The sequence below is a fragment of the Thermobia domestica genome, chromosome 10 (assembly GCF_964235325.1).
Source record: "Thermobia domestica chromosome 10, izTheDome1.hap1.1, whole genome shotgun sequence".
Lineage (NCBI taxonomy): Eukaryota > Metazoa > Arthropoda > Insecta > Zygentoma > Lepismatidae > Thermobia > Thermobia domestica.
The window spans coordinates 248,775,553-248,787,959 of record NC_137463.1 but is presented as its reverse complement, the minus strand read 5'-3'; the positions used below and the strand labels follow the sequence as shown (position 1 = coordinate 248,787,959).

Genomic DNA, 12,407 nt, shown 5'->3' with positions numbered 1-12,407 from the left:
AAAGTGGTCCCTTGTCCGTGGAAAAGCATTGGATGCATTTACGATAGGTGAGATCCTACTTTAAGCTATCTTATCCTATGCAGCTGATAGAAGACGTAAATAGAAAATAATCAATCTATAATAATAATGATAATAATAATAATAATCTTACTTTACATATAGGTTCCTGTTTTATTCGGCAACGCAGATGTAGATGAATCGAAGCTTCCGAAATTACACGAAGCATTCCAATATATAAATAATGTTCTGAGTGAAAGAGATTGGGTAGCTGGTGACCACATGACCATTGCAGATTTTTCCATGGTCTCTACAATATCAACTGCTGACGTAAGTTTAGAAATAGCACTGTTCTTCTAGATGGTATTTGATTTAATTTTGTAATACCTAAAGTAGTCACTCTATGTATCAATATAAGTGTCCTTCTACACGTAGCTAGTGAAGATGTAATGCGACGCTATTCTGCATCTGCACCACAGGGCATTTCTCAATATTTTTGTAGTGTCAGAGTGTATTTTGCGATATTCCTTTTCTGTTTAGAATGTTGACGATTTAGTTAATTCTCTACGACTGTTATACTTTACATAATACTGAACATCATAAATTTGAAAAAGATTTAGAACTGACTTATGAGAGAGACGTGATGGAATCTACCTACTAAATTCCAAATCTTTTTCAAATTTTAAGTTTATTCTCTATCGTTTGCAATGTGTTGTCCAATGAGTTCCTTATAATAAAGACATTATAACTCGTTGTTTATAAATGTACTGTTTCACTACATATTGCATATGGGATAAAAATAAAAAAAAACACTCAACATAGATGAGTTTTAAATTTGTTGAAATAAACATTAAATGTCCGATTTGCAACAATTGAAAGAAATAAGTTTGTAAATCTTTGTTTCCACTCATGCTCCTACTTCAATTACACGTCATTCCAATAGCTCTTCTTTTACACCGGAGAAGATCTTGCTTATCACACTGAGTAGAGACTGAATTTCAAGCATGTTGAAAAGTAATCTCCAATAATAAATGTTGTTTAAATGTTGCTATTTCACATGCTACGTGGATCTCTCGAGACGCAAGGCGATTCTAATATGTTCTGATGTATTATTTCTAAGTTGAATTGGACCTTCTGGGACTCAAACCTGGGTCTTCTGCTTAGAAATTCAATGCGTTAACCACTCAGCTATGCTAATCAGTTCCTTGAGATTGCATAAGAACTGTTAGCTAGTTAAAATGCTTTCATGTAAGTCTAGATTAGCCACCAAGGCTCTTTGAAGAGATTATCTTAGTTCAGATAATTGTATTCATCAAATTTTATTATTTACGTAATTGTTATTAAAATTCCATTATTACATTTTATTATTATTAACGATCATAGCAACCCTTATCATTTCACAGATTCAATCGGTTTTACATCAGTTATTATGACGTAAAAGAAAGTGTGACTTGTGTGACAATAGGTGTAATTTCCAATTACGGTGTATTCGCTGTAAATTCAGTCGTATCAGACTGTGGATCAAAAAACCTACTGTGAAACAGAAAATCACTTTACATAAATCAAATCTGAAGAGAATACGAAATATTCAGTTTGGTCTGTGTAGTGAGGTGTGCACATCGTTTGGCTGGAGTATGCTCGTTACGTCTATATCTTCTATTGTTCGTTAGTGTTAAGGGAGAACTTGAACTGCGATCTTGTTCATTCCGTCTGTTGTTCGTCTTTCGATTGTTTGCAAACAGTCTTGAGAAATAGTTAGAGTGAATATGATCAGAATTAACTTTCACCCCGTTGGTAATCGTCCTAAGTATATTAAAGTGCATGAATGGATAGCTTCTACTTTTTGAGTTATCGCCAGACCAGATAATTTCTATCGAAATGGACTTCAGTAAGAAACTGCTTTATATTATACTATTAAATCAGATTACATATGAACAAATACTATGTGATTCTCGAGGTAAAGTGATTTATCGTGACGCACACGGTGAATTTCTTTGGGATCTCGATTCAACTCACAATACGCCACAGTTAGTTAAATTACATATGCCCTTTAGTGACTTTGAAAATGCTAAAATTGTTAGTGTGCTTTCCATCTACGGAGAAGTGGTAACTATAGAAGACGAACACTATGACGCAGGCTACTTTTACAAAAGTCGTACCAGCAAGAAATTAATTCACATGAACTGAAAGCATTCAATTTCTTCGTATGTGACAAATGCAGATTTGAGATTATGGGTCATTTCAATAGACAAAGGCTTTCAGTTTTTGTGATAGCCTTTCACATTTTTTTCAGGAATGTGATAAACGTCGTTCTATCACCCATGATATTTCCACTGGTTCCGATGTCAGATTTTCGACTTTCTCATGTCCAGGTTCATTTAATCTTTCATCTGCCACGGTTGTTCCGGAGAAAGTTGGCATGTGTGTTGTTTCTGTAGAAGACAATGTTTTCGTTCACAAGGCTAAAAGAACAATGGATATTCTGAAGGATTTAAGGTTTCAATTGACAATCCACCTTACTCGTTAGACCTTGCGCCCTCTAACTATTGTTTCTTCCCTAAGAGAGACCGGAAAGCAGAAATGAGGAGGTTATAACAGCTGTCGAACTTTTTTTTTTTTTTTTTTTTTTTAGAACAGAAGAAATCACTTTTAGGAGGGGTTAGAGATTTGCAGTTGGAGCAACGTGTTGCCAAGTGCATTGAGCTTCGAGAAGAATACGTTGAATAGTCTGAAACTTTCGCACGTGCAGCTAAAGTCCTTCTTGATCGAACAAACAAAAACTTATCAACCTTCTCCTTGTAGCTATCGACATTACAGGTTTGAGTGCATCGTTCATCGAGCGGCTACAGCTCGTGATGCGATGACCTTCCAATCCTACGAAATGCATAGCATAACCTTCCCGGACGCCAATGTCGACTTTAGGAACATCCGCAGGAATGTATTTCTGGGACTCCAATACTTTCTCGGTTCCAAAATCAATATAAGGATACATTATACTAAAATTTGTCAATTCACCGCCAAAATTACTAAATTTAGAGAAAAGTCGTGATTTCGGGGAGGTCTGGAGCCAGTACGTCCACTTAGTGCGAAATAAGCATTTTGTTTCAGTGTCAGTAAGCAATTAATTAATCAGTTTTCAAGCTGCTCTTCCAGGGATTAGAGAGAAACCAAGTGCACATTTATACGTCCAAATTAATGCAGAATGGTCACTGAACAGGGATACTATCAAATTAATATTGGTGAGAGAAGATATTAAATTAGAGAACGCATAAGCGCGGTCCAAACTCATACTTATGTTTCCGGTTTTGAAAGTGAACTATATGCAGCTGATGATATACTCAAGCGTCCTGGATTAGTACTAAAGCAGTTGCTGAAGAGCAGGAGATGGAATGAACTTTCCAGTTATGTCTCTTGCTCTAGAGACAACATTAAAATTACCCGCAATCGTTATGTTAGTCATAACAGTGGGAAACAATGGTAGAATTTCAGTAGTGTAAAATTGTTTCCGTGCTATTTGATTTTATTAGTGCCAGAATACGCATAGTGTCGCTATTAGTACTAATACCGCTCCCAGGTGGCAGATAAACTTCATTTGTTACCTCGTTTACATAACGTAGCGGCACCTCGGTAAGGTGGGTCTACATTTACATATGTAAAACATTGGGATAAAAAGTGTAATTCTGTAAACGCCACTTCTTGTAAGGAAATGAAATCATTTGAGGTTTGGTTTATAAAGCTTCGTAATAGATTGCGATTATTATCATTTGCAAAGGTATTAGGATTTAATGAAACACACAAACGAACATTGGACTTATGGACTTGTTGCATGGACAGGATTGAACACTCTGGAACAAGGTAAATAAATGGGAGCGAAAGGGTTTCCCTGTTAAGGTTCTTAACAGACGGCACATTTGTACGCAACCAATACAACGTCATACAAGGTAACCAAGAAAGTTTTTGCCGTTCTAGAGCAGTGATAAACAAAGATTAGTACAGTGGGTGGTTCGTACCTTTAGGTTTCGAAGTAATCTTCGTCAACTTCCAACACTACTTGTCAACGTTCTTGCAGCTGTACAATGCCCAAGTGATAAATGTCGGCAGTCGTGGATGCAAGGTCCATGAGTGGGTTCTGCAGGTCTCCCTCATTTGCGAAGGATCTCTCACGGAGGTAATTGTCGAGAGAATAAAACTAGTGTAATGTGTTGGCACAAAGTTCTATGAATATCATGTATGGCACAGTGTTTTCCAGCCAAGTTGCTGAAGGGCCTCCCGGGTCTTATTTGTCACATGTGGCTTGTCATTGTCCTGCAAAAATAACGCATCCTTGCCGGCTCCTACCGCAATGCGCGGTGCACGATTTGCAACTGATGAGAATAAGGTCAGAAGTGATGGTGTGACCAGGTACAAGGAGCTTCTAATGTACCACTTCCTCACAATTCCATCATACAGAGAGCATAACCTTTCGTGGGCGCAGCAGTGGTCTTGAGGTGTGAGGAACAGGGTCATGTGGTGACAACCAATGTCTGGTGCACTTGGGAGTGTCATAGAGGACACACGTCTCGTCAGCAGTGAAAAGGCGATAAAAAAGGGAGTGTTCAGTGTCCGAATGAGTAAGGACAAATAGCCTGTCACAGGTTGTTCCTTGTTGGCTGCCAACAATGTGTGGGGTACCCATATATGACTTCCCTATCCCATGCAGGGCAAATAGTATTTCACCGGAAACAGAACCTTTCTGGAAGTTCATCACACGTTAGATAACTATCCTCCTTGATGACTGCTTTCAGGGCATCGTCATCCAACACATGTGGTCGTCCACTGCGAGGTTCATCTGAATGGAACACATCTTCCGAACGGAATTTTTAGAACCGATGTCTGATGGTGTGTTCGTTCACAGCACTCTCCTCAAATGCTTGGCTTGTGCGACGACTTCAAGCGGCAGTTGACAGGCCCACTTTAAAGTCATACAACGAAGACACACGAACAAGCTGGTTCGATACCTTAATTTCTCTTGGACACTGGAAGAGCTATGACTTCTTTATGTGCGCAATATGCCTGTATTATTGAAAGTCGATTGTCAAACTAATTTCCAATCGCTTGGCAAACATGTGTGTCATTTCGTTTCCTCTCTGTGAGCGCATGATTAACACTTAGACTGCCGTTTTGCTCACACCATGGGCTATCCCTGTAATATACCAGGGCGCCGGACAGCCCAGCATGTGGGCACATATGGTGCTTACTGCTCAGGCCGAGCTGCCCACGGTGTGTGCACACCGATCATTAGTTTCTTATGGGAGGTTCATTTAGTGGGCCTGCTGGTACAATAAATTGGTTTATAAGAAAAATATACACTTTTTTGGTCACGAGAGTAATATATATTGATCATGCAACATGTATATATACCGCATTGCCCATGGCCTGGGAAGATCAATTTTTTATGGCGGCAGTTTAAGTGTAATGGAGCGTCAAAAAAAACAAGAACATTATTGGTTACTTAGTATAATTAAAATACATTGTAAAGAAAGTTGTGCGGTTGCGGTCATTATGACGAAAGTCTTACTATCAGTCTTTGAACTTGTCATATTCTTTTAAAAAAGAAAAACAGAAATGTTAAAATCTGTTCCTGATGTTGGTGGTCTTATGTCAGAAACGTGTAAGATCGTATTAAGATATACACAATATGGAACATGGTCTCGTAGGAATTAAACTGGATTATGTTGCTCTCAACATTCACTGAAGTAGAGACACACTATACCAGTGGTGCCCACCCCCCCCTTATGTCCATGACGCACTCCCCCGATTGTCTATCCGTAGGTGTTCTTCCATGAAAAAAATCTTCTTTTCGATTAATTTTACCCCCCTCCCCCCATCAAACATATTTATATAGATTTTTAACCCCCCCAAATATTTCAATGACGCAGTTTGCGTCATAGCCCCCCCTTGTGAGCACCCCTGCACTATACTAAAGACCACGCGGATAGAACGCTTGTGATATCGTTCCGTTCTTTAGATACTTTGGGTGTCCTTTTTTGGAACACTTTTCTCTTTGGAATGATTGTAACTGAGGCTCGAGCAGAACAAATTATTTCGAAATTGCTTATGAACTAACAGACGCTTCTGTTTCGGGCAGTTGACCTAGAAACCAGCTGTCAGAGTCATTGGAATATCTTGAATCTTCTTGGAGGTCTCACTAGGGACACTATCTTTTTTATTCGGCTTCTCAGATACAACTGACTAAAGGGATCCAGTATTGATAGACAGCTGGGGAAAACTCTTTTCATATTGTAAATTAATATATGGATTTGACGGTGGACTCTAAGACCATTGGTTGAGGATTAGAAACGTTGGTAATTCTAAATCATGTGAGGAAGAACAGTAACTAACGGTGGTTTACATCTTACCACTGGATAGTTCAGTCATCTTAAATTCTTAAATTCAATGGTGCCAGAAGTAGAGTCACCTGTCATTTAATTTTCCTGGAATAGATGCTTCCAAAATAAGTAAGCGCCCGGCAAATATAACATGTAGGAGATTGACCTTGGTACATAACACAAGCATGATAACCACAAACCATAATTTTGAAGAGAATATGTTTCCCTAAAATCATTTACATAAGTCTATTGCCACTGTGAACTGGAAAGGTAGCCTACTGTACCACTTTCCTTCTGTGATATTTATCACTTTCCATATGGGCGAAGCACTGCACTGAGTTCGTCGTTACTGATTTCCATTGGAAGAATCAAGAAACAAGCACAGGTATACTGTATACTAGTACCGGCCAGCTATACTTGACTTATGCAAAAAATTCATGGTTCCTGATTGCTGACTAAGAAAGTTGCCCATGTTATACTTAAGGTACAAGCTATAGTCTATTTTATGGAGTTGAATGGCCTCAGTGTCTTTAATTTAACTGGAATTCGTTAATTAACCAAGTTGGGGTGCTGGTGACACTTGGAGTGATATTACGCGTCATATCAGATTCAATCGTAACGCTATTTTTATGTAAAGTATTCATTGAGACTTGAGAGTAATTCAAAACTAAGGTTGAGTAGCACAAAAACTGATATAGGTCTATACTAGACTAAACTGTAAATATGGCTTGAGAAGTTGCATTGAGTGACACACAATACGTATCATAAAGGATACACAAAGTATGTCAAGGCGAACGTAGAAGTAAGCTTGCAACGGAGATCACCAACGAGGTGCACTCCACCGCCGATCTCACAACGAACTGATTATTTCGTACGCTACTTCAGATTTGTTTCGTGTAAAGTGATTTTCTGTTTCACACTAGGTTTTCTGTTCTACAGTCAGTACTGTTAGTACTGAATTTGCGGTGAATAATAGGAAATTACATCTATTGCAATGTACAAACTTATTTTTCGCACAAGTCAGGCTTTCTTTGAAACAAGTTGAATCTGTGAAATGAAATGGTTTGCTATGATCGTTAATAACAATAAAAATGTAATAATAGAATTACAACAATTTAATTATAAAATTTGATAAAGAAAACTAAATCAACTAATCGTCGCATGAGAACCAGAGAAAGGTAACTCCAAAGATGTGGTTTTCGTTTTCTTCATGTTTGAACACAATTTTGAAAGCCCCACTTGGTGTAAATGGAACGTAACGCCATCTGTTCTCCTTGTCGATCATCTGTTGTAATGTAGCTCAATTGCCAACTTATTAAAAACACATCTTTGTAAGAAAATATTTTTGTCCTCTTGCCTGTAAACCTACGAAAATAGAGTTACGTTCCTCTGGTAGTCATGCGACGTAATGATCATGTCTTCATAGGTCCTTAGTGCCTCGTCTAGACTTACGTGAAAGAATTTTAACTAGTTAATAGTGTTTGTGTTAACCCAACGAACTGATTACCATAGTGACTGGATAACGTATTAGATTTCAAAACAAAACGTGCAGATTCGAGTCTCGGCAAGTCCGAACTTTTCAAGATGTTTCAATTTCAATTCCTTCTCCCTCCTCAGTGTAATAAGCAAGATCTTCCCCTATGTAAAAGGAGAGAGATGTTGAAATATCGTGGAATTTGAGTGGAATCATGAATCCAGATAAATATTTAAATATTGGCAGCAAGGAACTATTTTTATATCACTCCGGTTATATTTGACTTTCCTTAAAAATATAAACCCAATCTTATATTTACCTTTAAGGTTACCATTACGTCCTTATATTCTCCCTTTTTAATAACTTATATGCACGTTATTACTTTTTCAGGCCATGGAATTTGATTTTTCACAACATCAGAATGTGGTTAAATGGTACACAAGATGCCAAGAAAATATAATTGGTTACAATGAACTCATGCAGTCAGGATGCAATATTGTAAAAGAGATGTACCGTAAAAAGAAATCAGGAGAATGATCACATGAGCTGTTGAAACCATGATATGAAGATTAAGCAACCAAAAGTGTGTTATTGGAATTGGAAGAAGATATTAAAGGTTAAGTTCCAAAGTTGGTCTTCCGTTTCAAGCAAAATATTAAAAATGTACTGGGAACAAATGGATAATTTGCTCGTTTGTGTGCTTAATAATATATACGCAAATCAAAAATTCTGTTTATATATATAAGGGATTGTAAACATGGAACTATTTGGCAGGCGGAGGAAACTACTTCGCGCAAGGTTACCAAATGGTTTACATTGTGGGGAAACTAATGAGCATTTGTATTGTCAACATGGCTGCAAATATACAAAAACGTTGAGGTGGATGTGAATTAACAGCGATTAAATTTGTGAAGCAATGCATTGATAATGAGAAAAATCTTTTAAAACTTTGTGGAAGTCATGGATTAATGAATCTAAAAACAAATTACAGAAAGTGTGGTAAGGAAGTAAGTGGAAAGATATGTGTCGAAAGTTGTACGGTACTTTTTCAATACAATGGTCTTTCTTTCCACTTAGCTGTAATAAGGACAGAAAACAATGTGCCCTGCAGAGCTCTAACCTGCCTTCACTCGCTGACGCTCGCTCGGCAATTCTATGTGAATTAAACAATGTTTGCTACAGAAAGGAACCATCCTAACTATTAACCTATATGGGGGACCTGTGGTCTAGAGTCTTCCCAACCTAACCTTTCCCCACTTTGCGAGATAAGACAAGCAAACAGGTAAACAAAGTAAAAGTTGAAAAATTTTAAAGATTTATAGCTTTTATTACCCTTTCGGTGGAGAACCAGACGGATGACCAACTTCGGAATAAATGCCGATATTAAGGACAGTATTATGTATAACTTGTTTTCAGTTGTTTAATTTATCGCAGCTCAGTGTTACTGTGGTTCCATGACATAAGAAGAGAAGTTAAGAGACAGAGGAATTTTAGTGAAAAGTATTGATGTGTCTTCATAGCACGTGTAAATATAGTTAAAATTCTTAAAAAGAATTTTTATATATAAATAGTGTCTGGCAAAAATGAACAATAAAATTTGATATATAGAGATCACATCATTCCGCCATCTTGAACTCCGGAAATTAACACTGCTTTAACCCTTCTAAAATTTCATTACCATTTAGGAAGCCGTTACTTGTATCCTAATTACTTCGACTTCATGCTTCGCCTTTCATTGTCTCTAAAATAAATCAAGTTTTAGAATTATAAATGGCACGATCCATACATTAGAGATTTTTCCCGATTTAAAAAAAAAAATTGGACACCTCTATCGGAATTCTAGGCTTTCAGGTAGCTACCCGAAAAGTACTTTGAAAAATACTACATGTCCTAGACTATACATTTGCAAATTCACTGAAGTGCGGTTAGTAGGTGTAAAATTTTTTTTAATTATTATTTTCAAATAAAACACGTTTTGCAGCTAACAAATTTTTAGGTATTTACACACTGGTCATCCTGATGCACCACTATACAGACAATTGAAATCCATATCGTTCCCACAATGCAACGAAAGTGATATCGGTCACCCTGACGGTTGCAGTCGTAACTAATCGCATCGTCTGCTACTGGCAGTAGCTAATTGTATCATGGCTAACTCTATCAAACCCACGCGCTCTGAATAATTTGATTCGTTCTTATTTTCAGTAATTCGGTCTACCCGAATTACTGTGAGTGACGGTACCACAGGTTCCAGTCACGTGATTTAGTTTCGGCGGGAAGAGCAGCTGAATCCTCTTATACTACATGTATATACATGTCTTTATGTCTATTGAAAACTATCTACTTATTTAGATGTGATATTTATCTAAACACTTTTCTCGAAATAATGTAAGCTTATGTCCAAAATTATTGTTGCATGTCTATAAATATGTTGTTGTAGGAATATAATTTGATAACGAATTCGCCAGGTATTTCTTATAATGTTAGTATGTGTATAATCGGCAAAGACATGTATGTGGTAAATTTCATGTGAGAAAATCAGTAAATAAGAACAATAAAATAGACGTTTCTTGTCCATTTAGCAACATTTTGTTTTACTCATTCTAATTTTCGTATTTATAATTCTATTCCTATGAAATTTACCACAAATATACATTTCCTGATTATAGACAGTATCAGTATTAAAAGTACCCTACAAAATCACTATCAAATTATATTCTTACAAGAAGACAGTTATAGATATGCGACAATCATTTTGGACATGAGTGTACTTCGAAAAAAGTCAAATTTCCTGTAACTTTATTTCTATTTGTGCAAAATACATCACATAATGACTGTACTATTGGACACTAGGGTACTTTGGATACCCATTACCCCGTCTTACTTGTACAGGGTGCGGCACGTAAAACCGGCCCGTAAAGTGAACACATAAAATGAAATGTAATGTATTGAATATGATTAACTACAACACATAAATGAAATATAATGTATTGAATATGACTACTCACCTTCACAGCAGGTGCTGAAAGTGTCCTCCGCCCACTTCAACACACATGTGAGCACGATTGAGGAGATTCATATATCCCCTTGTCAGTTCTTGTGTTGTAATGCTATTGGTGACATCCTGGATCCTGGTCTTGAGTTCTTCAATTGTGTGTGGATTTGTTTCGTATACTCTTCCCTTTAACAGTCCCCATAAGTAAAAGTCACACGTGGACAAGTCTGGTGACCGAGGAGGCCACAAGCCATTGCTGATTGTCCTCTCTGGTGTAAACAGAAATGCACCCTCTTCTGCAGGTCAGGCTCCTTCAGTTCTTGCACAACACTTATCCTGTACGGTTTTAACTTCAGTCCCCTTAAAACACGTCTGCAACTTCTCTCACTCGCATGAACCTGTTGACTCAATCTCCTGGTTGACTTTCGAGGACTTCTTGTCATTATCTCCTCCACCTGCATCTTTAATTCAGGTGTGCAGACAGATGGTCGTCTGTTCCTGGGAGCATTTTAAACCGATCCTGTACGCCACCATTTTTCAATCAATTCCTGAATGGTGCTTTTTGCTGGCACAGAACGTCCTGGAAATTTCTCCCGAAACAAATTATTTGTTTTCACAAAAGATCCAGTGAGAATGAACCCTTCAACAATGGCAACACGCTCGGGTATCGAATACGGCATTATCACACACTGACACTCACCCGGCTTAACACAACGAGGCCTTTTTCTCAACTGGTTTCGACAAGTTTCACTGGCTGCGGCTGCACGTGACTGCTGCAGGTCACGTAAGTCGACCCGACCTCGACACGCCATCTCTTGGTAGGAAGGTAGATTATTTAAGTGTTGCCAAAAACACAATATACCAGAATATTACGACGGGCCGGTTTTACGTGCCGCACCCTGTATTATTAGTGTCGTTGAAGCCTCAAAAGTTTGACTGTATTCCACTGTTTGTGATACTGTAGCGTCCTTTGAAACATTCTATAACATGTGTGGTATTTTGAATTTTTGTTTTACATATAGAACTGGAATATGTGAAAACATGACATAGTGTAAATTGAAATAAAAGCTACAATTTTGTGTTGGACTGGCACCACTATTAATCTGACTATAGTAGAGTACAATGTCCCCCTATTGATATTTGTATGATAAGAAATTCCAGCGTTTTATACCTGTTAGTTTAAAAGTTATGGGGGCATAACATGATAAACGATCCATTATTAAATTGAACGCTTACGTCTTATCAAAAGAATGTACAGAGAATTGACGTCAACAAAACTATTTTATTTTCTGCTCCAGGATTGCTATAAGTGAAATCATTTGTTTCTATAGAAACAATTTTTCAGCAAATTGGAACGATTAAGATTATGAGCTAGATTTATGGACTTTCGTGATCTATGACTACGTTACTCTATCAGATGTGAGGGATGATGTCCCTCGGCGATCGCAGATTGGGGAAGGAGAAAGTAGTCCCGGGTTCGATTCTCGGTGGAGACACTCGGTCGAACAAATGTAAAAGTTTTTTCAGGCTAGCCATCCTGAGTGAGGCTTTCTTCACTCCAACCAGGCAAATG

General features: G+C 37.7%; 1 protein-coding gene across 1 annotated transcript in view; it reads left to right on the top strand.

Annotated features, from left to right (window-relative positions):
- The window catches only part of LOC145661889 (uncharacterized), a 147,015-nt gene that overhangs the window by 29,593 nt on the left and 105,015 nt on the right, over positions 1–12,407 (top strand). The window contains exons 5-6 of the mRNA XM_081727231.1: positions 163–327; positions 8,230–8,374. Of these exons, the coding sequence (XP_081583357.1) occupies positions 163–327; positions 8,230–8,374 (310 nt within the window). The remainder of the gene's footprint in view (positions 1–162; positions 328–8,229; positions 8,375–12,407) is intronic.